The sequence below is a fragment of the Capra hircus genome, chromosome 17, assembly GCF_001704415.2.
Source record: "Capra hircus breed San Clemente chromosome 17, ASM170441v1, whole genome shotgun sequence".
Classification (NCBI taxonomy): Eukaryota; Metazoa; Chordata; class Mammalia; order Artiodactyla; family Bovidae; genus Capra; species Capra hircus.
The window spans coordinates 64053208-64066612 of record NC_030824.1 but is presented as its reverse complement, the minus strand read 5'-3'; the positions used below and the strand labels follow the sequence as shown (position 1 = coordinate 64066612).

The 13405-nt window shown below is 41.3% G+C and overlaps 1 protein-coding gene across 1 annotated transcript in view; it reads left to right on the top strand.

Annotated features, from left to right (window-relative positions):
- LRBA (LPS responsive beige-like anchor protein) overlaps positions 3232 to 13405 on the top strand; it is a 747979-nt gene continuing 737805 nt past the window's right edge. Inside the window, exons 1-2 of the mRNA XM_018061590.1 lie at positions 3232 to 3481; positions 4070 to 4508. Of these exons, the coding sequence (XP_017917079.1) occupies positions 4290 to 4508 (219 nt within the window). The 5' untranslated portion in view covers positions 3232 to 3481; positions 4070 to 4289. The remainder of the gene's footprint in view (positions 3482 to 4069; positions 4509 to 13405) is intronic.

The following is a 13405-nucleotide window of genomic DNA, read 5'->3' as shown; positions in this document are numbered from 1 at the left end:
AATGTATGTCTTGGCTAGCATACTTGCCCTTTTCAAAGTCTCTATCCCTGTGTGACATACACAAGGAAAACAAGAATTTTAAAATGCTCCCAATGTAATTAACTTGATATGGATCATTTTGAACTTCTAGATGTTGAATAATTGCATAAATTTTTAATCTTAAATATTTGAGTTTCCAACTATAAGGGTAGGCAAATGTCTTTTCCTCTTAAATTGCAATTGTTCCAAGGGGCTAAAGCCCAATAAAGATGTCACTCCAAGTTTTCCTTAACATTTGTAAGATTTAACGAATAGTAAAAGCAATGCGTGCCTTTCTCATGAGGAGGGTGCTGCAAGCCAAGGCCATGAATTTCCAGCCTGTGATGTAAGTTACACTGAATAATAATTTGAAGAAAACTACAAATCCAGCAATACACATTTAGGTGTGTAGTAAGTCATGTAAATGGTACCTTTTCCCTAAATTATAATCTAATTAGCAAAATGCCAAGGAGTTATAGTGGACTGGGTGTACTTTCTGGTAGAAACAAAGAAAAATTCCATCCTATTTTTATTATCAAAATTTTCTTTTCTTTGCATATAGTGAAGGCTTATAGATCAAGTCTTTTTAATTTTACCTTGGAATTACATTCTCTTTGCTTCAGTCTGAGTTATGCACAAGGCCTCTTGTTCTAAATCCACTGCTTTTTTTCTTCTTTGCTATGACTTCAATGTACACTGAAGGCAAGTAAAATTATGAAAACCCTTAGCCCTTAATTCTGTGAAGGTGGTGATGCTAGAGAGAGATATATGTTAGATGGTGATGAAAAGTTTAAGTTTGGCTTTACAGAAGGTAGTCTTTTTTTTTTTCCCCATTCCTTCCTTTCCCTCTTGTTTTAAAAGCAAATTTTTTCATCTTTATTCTCCAAATTTGGGTGTATTTGCCCCTCAGAATTTCAATACCTTTTTTCCTCTCTGCTAAACAAGACTTGTGATGATCTGTTTTCCCTTTCATCTTAAAACATTTTGCTTTTATCTTTCTTTATGTGATACATTTGGGCTTCCCTGGTGGCTCAGACAGTAAATAATCTGCCTGTAATGCAGATTACCCTGGGTTCGATCCCTGGGTCAGGGAAATCTCCTGAAGAAGGAAACAGCAATCCAGTCCAGGATTTTTGCCTAGGAAATCCCATGGACCGACGAGCCTGGTGGGCTATAGTCCCTGGAGTCACAAAGAGCTGGACATGACTGAGCAACTAACGCTGATGATGATGTGATATATAAATTCAAATGCTTGCTTTAGTTTCGTTTCTGTTGAAACAATCACACTGTGTTTAGGGCATGCAGCATCATCTGCTTCTTCTCAATGAGGGCATTTATTCTTACAAATACTCTATTTATAGGCCAGATATTTAAGTACTCAAGATTAGACTCTGCCCAAATCGGAGGGAGCAAATGCTATGAGAAGACTTTCATGGTTTAAATGCCGCCTTGCCTCCTTCCACAGGTGTTAACAGTGAAGTGAAAGATGTCTCTCTGTCCTGCTGGCACACCCACTTCTCCTCCAGATTTATTCACTTAAGGATTTAAAATGTAAACCTGAGGTGTTAGAAGTTTTCAGGAATAGCAAATTCTTGATAACTGCCTCTTAACCTAGTCGTGCACAAGTCATCATTTCAGATCATGAGAAAACTGTCTGCCTCATCTTTGGAATATTAAACCCATTTATAGAAAATAAACATTTGCAACCATGAGCTGTGGAACAGCTGAATTCACTTTAGTGTTTTAAAAAGGTGTAAACCTTTAAAACCAAGACACTCCTGTGCTTCTGGTCTTTTCTCATGTTGCTCCCCTCCTTTCTAAATTTCCATGTGATGGTTGAAATCAAATTCATTTTTCAAGCCCATCTCAAATAACCCTTTTTGTAGGAAACTATTTCCTCTCTCAAGCCAATATAATTTTTCTCCTGATTCCTCCGTAGTACTTCCTTTGACACCACTTTTGTTTCACTTTTGACTCCTAGTATTTTAAACATTATATATATATATATATATATAAGGTCTTAAGGCTTCTAATAGTAAGTACCCTAAGGGTGAAATGCCACGTTCTTCTCTAATGTGTGTTTATTTTCCACAAATGCGTCCCTGGTGGCTCAGACGGTAAAGCGTCTGCCTACAATGTGGGAGAGCCGGGTTCGATCCCTGGGTTGGGAAGATCCTCTGGAGAAGGAAATGGCAACCCACTCCAGTACTCTTGCCTGGAAAATCCCATGGACGGAGGAGCCTGGTAGGCTACAATCTATGGGGTCACAAAGAGCCGGACACGACTGAGCGACTTCACCAACGCGTCAGGAAGAACACTTCACTGTTGATGGGGGGCAGGGGGGAAGGACACAGATGATCTGAGTTGTTTCTAATCCTAATATACTTGATCTCATAAACTAATCTGAGAATGAGGCGAAACTAACTTTCACATTGGAAAATCCCGAGAGGAAAACACCCTTCAGAGACCTACAGGCAGAATGAACCCGCCTCCACGCTGTTTAGAGCAGCTGTCTCAGGAACCCTCCCTTCCTTAGAATGTGGGAGAGGTTCGGTGGGGCGGCAGCTGCAAGGAATCCTCCCCGTTCCTCGTGCAAATGATCTTGCCGCCCTACACTCCCTTCCGAGGGGAAGGTGGCAGCTGTCAGAGCATCCCAGTGGTAATCTCTTCCCGAGTCTTGGCCGAGCGCGGCGGGCGGGCAGCAGCTGAAAGCTGTCAGAGGTGGGGACTCTGTGCTCCCCTTAGACAAGGGCAGCAGCCTTGCTGGCTCCGGCGCTGCCACCTCTCTGGCTCGTAGCGGTCCCTCAGGTGTCCTTCTCCGAGTCCAAGAAGACACCTTGGCAACGAGGGGCGTGTTCCCTCCGCGCCGGGAGATCCTACGGTAACTTAATAACAGAAGGAGCCTAAGAATCGCCGCCTGGGCACTCGCCAAAGCACCTTCACAGATCTGGGAGTGGAAGGCGGGGGAAGAGTGGGCTCCTGCAAAGAAAGGGCTTTTCTGGCCGGCCTAAGGAGACACCTGCGGCTACCTGCGTGGCGCGCCCGCCCGTCCTCGCAGGCGGTCCCGGAGCCAGCCCGCGCGCGGCGCCCCCGCCCCGCCGGGCCCCGGGGGCCGCCCTCGCTTCCCCACCCCGCCGCGCGGTCGCCTCCGCCGTCGCGCCCGCCCCACCGCCCCGCGCGCTCGCGCACGCGCACGCCGCGCCCGGCCGCCCTCGGCGCTGTCATGGCGGCGGGGAGCAGCTTCAGCGGGCTCAGGGACAGCCGCGCCAGCGGTGGTGGGGCGAGCTGTGGCAGTAGCATCCTCACCGCCCGCGGCGGCCTCCGCAGCCGCGCCCGTAGCGCCGGCAGCGGCTGTTTTTGCAAAGGCTGAGCGCCGGGGTGGGGCGGGCCAGGAAGCGATGGAGTTCTGTGCAGCCTCGGACTCCCGGGGAGCAGACTAGGGAAACTTGGAGGCTGCGACCAGGTGCGCTGACCTCTCTCTCCTCCCTCCTCTCCTCGCCGTAGCCGCCGGGCCTCCCCCTCCCTCCTGGCCACTGCACACCTTCCCGCCTCTCCCCGACGAACCTCAGGTGCCCGCGAGGTGCTCCACTCCTCCCCCTGGGCCGAGCGTTGAGAGTCATCACCGCCCCCTTCCCCCGCCCTTTCCTGCCCCGGATCCGCCGCCACCTCCGTCTCGCGGCAGCCGGGCGGGGGGCGAGGACGAGCCCGGAGTGTCTGGGTGAGGGGAACTTCCCACCTCCAGGGGGGCTTTGGGACCCCTGCTTTCCTGCAGCCCCCCCTTTCCCGGCGACAGGTCTCTTCCCGTGCACCTGTGAGGAGAGGGTGCCCTGCGCCTGGAACCTGCGAGGGTGTGGGGGAGGAGGGAGCCTGGTCCCGGGCCTCCGGCTCCCGCCTGCGCTCGGGACCCCGCGCCTCGAGCCGCGGGCAAGCGGGTGGCTGGCGGCGGGGTGCTGGTAGGAACTGACTTGACGGACAGCAACTACTCCCCTCGCTCCCCGAAAACCCTACAACAAAACCGAGCCCCTTTAACATCGATCTGATCTTCCAATAGGGTTTGGCGTTATTGTCAGCCTCCGGGAGAGAGATTGGACAAACATTCTCCAGAATCAGCAGGGCGACGCCAAGGACTTTCCACACCAACTGCTCTTGGGGTTTCTCCACAGCTCGGAAGAGTGACCCTTTCCGTTTTGCGTGGCGTCCGTGTGCTTATTACTAGCGCGGCGACTGGGTCCCGGCGTGACTCTTGAGTTGTCCTTTCCCGTGAACTCGCCATGGCCAGTGACGACAATACTGTCCCATCCCCGCCACCAACAGGTGATGCCTGGGGAGGTGGAGGGAAAGGAGGAGAAGCCCCTCCCGAAGGGGGTGCCTTGTCCCTGACACCAGGACTCCCCATCAGGGGTATCAGAATGAAATTTGCCGTGCTGACAGGCTTGGTTGAAGTTGGAGAAGTATCCAATAGGGACATTGTGGAAACTGTCTTTAACCTGGTAAGTAGATCTCTATTTTACCAGTGTTATCTTCTCAGTGGGTTGGAGAGCAAGACGTTAGAGCTGAAGCCATGTGCTTCATTCAGGCTGGTGATAGAAACAGAATTCTGCTGACCTAAGTCAATCGCTTTCTGATATTTTCAGCTTAAGGGGAATTATGTAAACTTACACCCTCCAGGTTTTGTGAAAGTGAGCAGATCCTTTGGTCCTAAGAAAATAATTGTTACCATGGAAGTATTATGGAGGACTCCAATGGAGGAGTTTTATTCTATAATTTTTTTTTTCTCCCCTTGGGATGTATATCTAAGTGTGCATTTATCTTTGACATTTTAAATAAGTTCTTGTGCCCTTTTTTTGGAGTTGAGAAATAATGTAAAGTGTAGTTCTACCTACTCCTTTTTGAGTAAGTTATGTTTTGCCTTAAATTTTGAACAGAAAATTCTTGTTCACAGGGCTGATGAAAGATTAATTTGCTGCAAAGTTAGCATTTATATTTAATTTCGATTAGTTTTATTTTTAGACATTAGGAACAAAAGTCAAATTTTGGAATGAAATTTAGGGTTACATCTTTTGCAAATTGAATGGCAGTTTAAAAAGAGGATTGCGGCAGAAGTAGTATGATTTTTATTTCTCTTGTGAATTCATGTCTATCAGCAAAGGATGTTTGGACATTGGAAGTTGCTGGTTATACTACTATGAGCCACGAATGTTATTTATAAAAGGTGGATATGCCATACTTCCCTTTTCTTGTAGTCATAGAAATAGTTTTCATTTCTAATGGGGACTTTTTAGATTTCTTTATTTCAAGCTGTTGCCTGTCAATGTACGATAAATTTGGCTTTGATATTTCTCCTCCTTCCACCTACTCACCTGTGTTACAAGATAATAGAAGGGAAGAAATATGCATGTGCAGTAGTTGAATAACTGTTTAGCCCCTTTCCCTTTTGCCTCTATTTTTTCAAGGTTAGGCTTGTTTTATTCAGGGCAGTTAATTATTTCCTTCCCTAGACCTTTACTAATAGATTGGTTACCTGTGGTACAGTTTCTAGAATGAGAAAGTAGCTAGATGAAATTCACTTACCTATGGAATATGAAAATTTTGAACAATAGAGTATTTCTCTAGCAGTTTGTTGTATTGGGAGTTTATATGCAAAGACATACACATGCACACTTTAAAGTAGGTATATTGTGGAAATACTGAGATGTACACAAAATAGAACAGTGTAATAAGCTCTGGTGTCTATTATCCAGTTTCAGCGGTTAAAAACATTTTGAGAATCTTGCATGTATGTGGACTTTCACAGTTTGTGAATCTGAGGAAGATAAATGGCAAATTGATGTATTCCTTTATCTCAAGATAGATTTGAAAGTTGCTTGTCAATTTTCCTATTTTTCTTTTTCTAAACCTTATGTTTCTTGGATGTTAAAGAAAAATCTGCGGTAGTAATATAGTCCATCATTAATTGTGTGTGTGTGTAACACCAGATTCTTCTGGCAGAGGATTCCAACTCCTCTGTGGAGGTGGATGACCAAATATGAGTAACTTGTATTTTATCGTTAAGGAAAATCCAAATTCTGTAGTGATAGTTTATATGCTGCCTAGAATTCTAGACCTGGGTATGGATTTTAAGGTGATTGGTTAAGTCTTTCATAGCTGTCTGTGGGGCAACAGGTGTCTGGGTAAAAGGAGAGGGGAAAATCTGTTCAATTACACCTGCTCTTCACCACCATTCTCTTCTCATGTACAGCAGAGAAAGTTGCTGAAAGGATTAGATTAGTTCTTTTCTTCTGTTCTTCCTTACAAGACTTTTCATGCTCCTACCCGGCTATCAGGGGTCTTGGCCAGTCTTTTGAAAATCTTGGAAACTGAAAATGTTAGGAATCTGGTAAGCTAGTCCATTTCAGTGTTGTTAGGACTGCTACACTTAATATTTTCTAATTGATGGTTATCAGCCTTTGTCTCAATTCTACTCAAAGAAGGAAGTTGTATTAACTAATAACAGGTGTGATAAAAAAAAAAAGTTAGTGCAGTTTAGCACCAGCTAGGCAGTGGGCCCGGAGAAGTTAATGGCAACCCACTCCAGTACTCTTGCCTGGCAAATCCCATGGACAGAGGAGCCTGGAAGGCTGCAGTCCATGCGGTCGCGAAAAGTTGGACACGATTGAGCGGCTTCACTTTCACTTTTCATTCATTGGAGAAGGAAATGGCAACCCACTCCAGTGTTCTTGCCTGGAGAATCCCAGGGACAGGGGAGCCTGGTGGGCTGCCGTCTCTGGGGTCGCACAGAGTTGGACATGACTGAAGCTACTTAGCAGCAGCAGCAGCAGCAGGCAATGGGCCAGGTGCTTTACAAGTGTTTTTAAATTCTTTGCTCATCAAATCTTTAACACATGGAGCTTATTTTATAGATGAGGAAACTGAGAGCCTGGCAGGTGAAGCAGATTGGTGATTCTTAGAATGACGACCCTTCTAGGAATACACCTGTTTCTTGAGTTGATGTAGAGTTGTTTGCTTTGCTGAACAGATATCTATAGCATAGGTATAGCTTTCCCCAACCTAAGGACAGTGGTCGTGCTAAAGGTGAGTAGTGAAACTTTGTTCACGTTTCATTTCTTCTTATTCAAGTAGCTTTCAAAAAACTGCTTAGAAAAGACCTAAAAAGTAATATAAATTTTTCAGGTTTAGTTAGTGTTTTCAATCAGAATGTAGATGTAGAAGGTTGATGATTAGCTTTTTTTTGTTTGTTTTTTTTTACAGTTTGTTGGATTAAGAATTTTTAAGTTGTGAAAAATAGCATACAGACAAAAGAATGTCTAAAATGTATAAGTAATGAATATTATAACTATAAGCCCCATGAAACTTCCATCTAACCTAAAGAATCAGCATGTTGCCAGTATCACTGAATCCTTATGCAAGCGCCTCCTTTATCCTTCCTTCACTGGAGTTTTTCTTAGTAAGTTTATATAGCTTTTGTAACTTTTTCCTATTTTTCAGACATTTTATTAAAAATAGATTATATTCTACCCATTCTTTCTAATTAATTACATGTTAGTTACTTTAAACCATGAAGTTTGTACTGTTAAAATTAAACAACCTCCCCTCCATGAGAGTTGTCCAGAGAGGTGGTAGAGCTGTATAATCCCTGAGGTTGCTACAGAGTGTTGGGCCCAACTTTGCTAGTGAGCTTGACCTTACGCTATTAAAGATTTCTTTGAAATTTGCCACCCTTTTTGTAATGTCTTTTGAGAATCTTTGTAGGTAATTTTTGATTAACAGTACACCTGTGTATTCAAGTGTTTCAAACTTGTGGTTTTACATTTTTCTTGTCACAATTTAAAAACATTTTATTTTGTCTCCATCTGTATGCTAAAGTAATTTGTCAAACTTTTGGACCCAGAATAGTTAATGTTTTGGCATTTTTCTGGAACTTGCAGCTGAGTTTAAGGCTTCCACCAAGTGTTTATAGGTAGTCAGTGCTATTTAATTTAAGAATGATGTTTTTCATGGGCTGGTGACAAATACACATTTTCATGAAATTTTTTTTTTTCTTTTCAATTAACTGTACCATTTTATTTAAATGTTAAAGCTTCAGGATTTCCTAGGCAGTTCAGTGGTTAGGACTCAGCACTTTCTTGCCATGACTTGGGTTCAATCACTGGTTAGGGAACTAAGGTCCTGCAAACTGTGTGGTGAGTGTGGCCAAAAAAAAAAAAAATTAAAGCTTAGAAGGTGGAATATAGTTCTTTATTACTCATTATGTGGCATTTGATACAGGTTCTGTAAAATATTAATGCTGCAAACTCTTGATACATATAGTAGCTGGGCAGATTCTACAGAGCCTTCATTTGTATTGATTCTGTGCGAAGGGTATACTTGTAGGGCAGCTACTGTTCCGTGTTAGCTGATTGTTGTCCTGCAGTAACATGAGCCCAGTGATGTGTGAACCTTTTGATTTTTCAAGAACTGGAGATCTAGATTAAAAAACATTTAAAATATCAAAATAAAATATTAAAAAATACTTTGTGGGACACATGAAATTGCAGGCAGTTTCTTTTCAAACTTTTATCTGAAACTTTATTAGAAAGGTAATTATGCATTGTGTTTCTGTCTTGATGTGCATATCTAGAATTATTTCCTCCTTAATACCTGAAACTAATTTAAGGGTTAAGAGAAATCTATTCTAATAGAAACATGGTTGTTAATGGGCTTCTCCTCCATATTAGTTTGTACTTCATGTTGTAACAGAAGACTCAAACTGGTTTAAATACAATAAAAAGGATTTATAGGCTCATTTATCTGCAGTCTAAAGGTAGGGAAAGTTATATAGTAACAGTAATATTAAAGAGCAACAGTTTCTTTCTGTTGCTCTTCCCCTTTCTGTGATGTCAGTTTTAATCCGTTGCTGTTCCCCTCATGCTGGTAGGATGGTTGCTAGTGGTCCTTGGGGCCATAGGATTCTTGTTCAGGTCGCTGGGGAGGGAGCACCTGTCCTAACGTTCTGAACAAGAGCCCTGATTGGACCACTGAAGCAGTGCCTGTAGCCATTGGAATGTGCTGATTGGCTTAAGCAAACCATGGCCAACTGGTTTACCTAAGAGATCAGTCAGTTTCCTCTAAAGTATTTGGGCTGTTTGGGGATGGATGGATACACAAATAAAGATCTGGGTAAAACATTCAAAGTGTGAATGGATGCTGGATAGGCAACCCATAATGTCCGTTACTCTCCTTTACAAATGCATAATAATGGAACAGGGTTTCCCTGGTGGCTCAGACCTAAAGAATCTGGTTATAATGCAGGAGACTCAGGTTTGCTCCCTGGGTTGGGAAGATCCCATGGAGAAGGGAATGGCTACCCACTGCAGTATTCTTGCCTGGAGAATTCCACACACAAAGAAGCCAGGTAGGTTGAAGTTCATGGGGTATCAAAGAATGGAACATGACCGAGCGACTGAATAGTAATGTTAAAGATATTTGTGTAAAGAGAAAAAAAAAAGCTATCTTAACCCCTTGTCGTGATCTTGAGCAAGTTTTTTTAACCTTTGTGCCTTCGTTCCCCCAGCTCTGCAAAGGGGAAACTATATTATAGCAAGAGTTAAATGAGTAAATACTCACTCAGTTGTGCTCGACTGTTTGCAGCCCCATGAACTGCAGCCCACCAGGCTCCTCTGCCCATGGGATTTTCCAGGCAGGGATAATGGAGTGGTTTGCCATTTCCTTCTCCAGGGGATCTTTCCGACCCAGGGATCGAACCTGAATCTCCTGCACTGCAGGTAGATTTCTTTTCGGACTGAGCTACCAGGGAAGCCCTTATAAAGCACTTAAAATAGTGTGTGGCACATTAAGTACAATGTTTGTAATTTTAGATAGCTAAAATCATCATATTCCAGCCTTATCTTATAATTTTGTCATTGCCGCTTTTAGAGGTGTGTGTGATTGCGTGCATGCTAAGTTGCTTCAGTTGTGTCTGATTCTTTGTGACCTATGGACTGTAGCCCACCAGGCCCCTCTGTCCATGGGATTCTTCAGGCAAGAATACTGGAGCGGGTTGCCATTTCCTTCTCCAGGAGCTCTTCCCCCAGGGATGGAACCTGTGTCTTTTACGTCTCCTGCATTGGCTGGCAGTTTCTTTAGAGGTGACTTGATTTTAAGCGTCTTTATTGAAGTATAAGTTACGTACCATACAGTTCACTTGTTTTAAGTGTATATAGTTCAGTGATTTTTAGTAAGTTTTCAGAGTTGTACAAGCATTACCACAATCTAATTTTAGAATATTTGCATCCTGTGTTCAAGACATTTTATAGTTTTTATATTTAGCCCTATGATCTATTTTGAGTTAATTTCTGTATGGTGTGAAAGAGTAAGATAAGGGTCTAAATTCATCTTTTTGTCTCACTGACATTTGGAGAAAAGGCTGTTCTTTTTATTTTTTTTTTAAATAATTTATGTGAATCTTATATCCTACACTACTACTACTACTAAGTCACTTCAGTCGTGTCCGACTCTGTGCGACCCCATAGACGGCAGCCCACCAGGCTCCCCCGTCCCTGGGATTCTCCAGGCAACAACACTGGAGTGGGTCGCCATTTCCTTCTCCAATGCAGGAAAGTGGAGAGTGAAAGTGAAGTCGCTCAGTCGTGTCCGACTCTCAGCGACCCCAAGGACCGCAGCCCACCAGGCTCCTCCGTCCATGGGATTTTCCAGGCGAGAGTACTGGAGTGGGGTGCCATTAGATACATTTAAAATTTTGTATCTCATGCATTCTTATTAGATGTCCATAGGACATTTAGAAAAACTGGCCAAAAGATAAGCATCACTAATTTTCAAAAGTAGAATTCTTTTATTTTGTGTGTGATTCAGTCATACATATGCACATATACTTTTGAATTTATTTTCCATTGTAGGCTTTCACACGACATTGACTGTAGTTCCCTGTGCTGTATGGTAAACCTTTGTTGCCTGTTGCATATCTATTTTTTAAAGTTTAGAAATCTTGCATTCTATTCGTACTAAGTCGAGCAAGTGGAATCAAAATGTTGATCCTTTCCCATTAAATTGCCTTGGCATCTTTGTAAAAAATCAGTTAATCATAACTGTAAGGATTTATCTGAACTCTTAATTTTTTCCATTGTTGTAAAGGTCAGTTTTTACATTAGTACCAAACCATCTTGATTACTATAGCTTGTAGTAAGTTTTCAAAAATAGGGCTCTATGTCCTTTTTGTTTTTCTTTTCTGAGATTGTTGGGTATTCTAGGTCCTTTGTATTTCCATATGAGTTGTAGGATGAACTCAATTAATTTGTTAAAAAAAAGGAATGTATTTTGATTTATTTAGGTCTTCATTTCTTTCATCAATGTTTTGCATATGAGGAGATGAATTATTTTTGAATATATATATATATATATATATATTTTTTTTTTTGGTGCTGCTAGTAAAATGCTCCTGTAGGCATCTTTGTGCGTTGAAATTTCCAGCAGAGGAATAAATAGTTTAAAGTATATGAACATTTATATAGCTCACGAGTAGATATTGTTAGCTTGTCTATTAATGTTGAAAATTAAAAGAGGTATAGGTGTATTGGTGCATTTTAATAACTTATAGTTTCTTAGAAATGATAAAATTTATAACTTAGGCCCCCGCAGATATACAATCTTGTTTCTGTTTTGAATAGGTCCATTTTGAACTGGGAAATCATTTGGGAACTGAAAAAGTCAGAGTGTTTTTTTGTTGTTTCATAGAAAGGGAAACTGAGTAAGCTTTTTGTTTTGCATACTGACTTAGCTGAACTAATCAAATACATTTAATTTTTATATTATATATTACCTCTTTTTATATATAGCTTCTTTAAAATATTTTTAATGCTTTTTTATGTTTGCAAGAAAAATGTCCAGAATACATTTTGTTTTATAATACTTATCTTAGATACAGAATAAATTGTTTATCTTTGTACCTCCAGAACTTCTCACAGTGTTTCTTGGTACTTTAAAAGTGTTTCTTAAACGGAAGTATCTTAATCTCCTCGTTAAATAAATTACATTCATTAGGAAGTCTAGTCTCTATTATTCTTTTCTGCATCAGGTAAAACCTTAATGCATATCTCTTTTATTGTTGTTGTTCAGTTGCCCAGTCGTGTCTGACTCTTTGTGACCCCATGGATTGCAGCACGCCAGGCTTCCCTGTCCCTCACAATTTCCTTGAGTTTGATCGAACTCATGTCCATTGAATCGGTGATGCCATCCAACCATCTTATCCTCTGTCATCCCCTTCTCCTGCCCTCTTTCCCAGCATCAGGGTCTTTTCCAGTAAGTCAGCTCTTCGCATCAGGTGGCCATAGTATTGAAGCTTCAGCTTCAGCATCAGTCCTTCCAATGATCAGGACTGGTTTCCTTTAGGACTGATTTCTTTTATTATTTTCTTAATATTTATTATGATGATACTTGCATTTTTCATTATATAATTTTGAGTTACCTCAGTATCTGTTTTACCCCTAAGAAGAACAATTTCATTATTTTCAAAATAGTCTATTATAACTTGCTCTTAAAGTAGTTTTTTCCTTTTACTCTAGTATTATTTCACTAGATCTCACCTAACAGAATGTGTAGTCAGACACCTACCTCTGAGTAAATTTCCAGTGAGTCTTTGGCTTAAAAGCTGTTGGGAAAAGATATGAAATAAAAACCAAAAGGAAATGGTACAAAGAAAAACACTGCTGAGAGTACACAAATTCTATTTAATTGACTAATTTCATAAAACCCTTTTGAGTTTTAGATTTTAAAACTTTTTTTTGATACGTGTAAATCTGTTTTGATTCTTCAAAAGATCTAATTGGATTTCTCCCAGAATAATATGTGATTGAGGTGTGCTTTGTGAAGTAGAGAATTTCCTGTTGTTGGAGGTTCTAGAAGAGTGCATATTGGGGATATTCTAGAGTAGATTCTTACTTCAGTTAAGAGATCAGACACCGCGTTATGTGCCTATCTCATGTTTTTGCTCTGAGTTTTGTTGTCTTGATTAACACTTGGGTTTTTGCATTTACTTCTTAGACGTCTCTTGACCAGACTAAGTAATTTGTGTTCTATAAAAATTAGTTTTAGAGGAAAGGGGCTGCATTTTCCCTGTTGATTCTTACAGAAAGATGAAGAACTGAGGTCTCAATTAACTGTGTTTTGTTAGAAATAAATCTATTGCTTGAGAACTGAGAAAGATTTTCTCCCTGCCTAACAAGATCTTTGTTCATGAATAATGACTTTAGTACTTTTATGTATAAACTACACTAAATCTCTTAAAGCTATGGCTTCTGATGAAGTATTTAGCTTTCTTGTTTCTAATGAAAATATTTTTCCCATAAAGTAATATAAATATATTATCTCAAGTTCTATATATAGTACCTAATTGAAT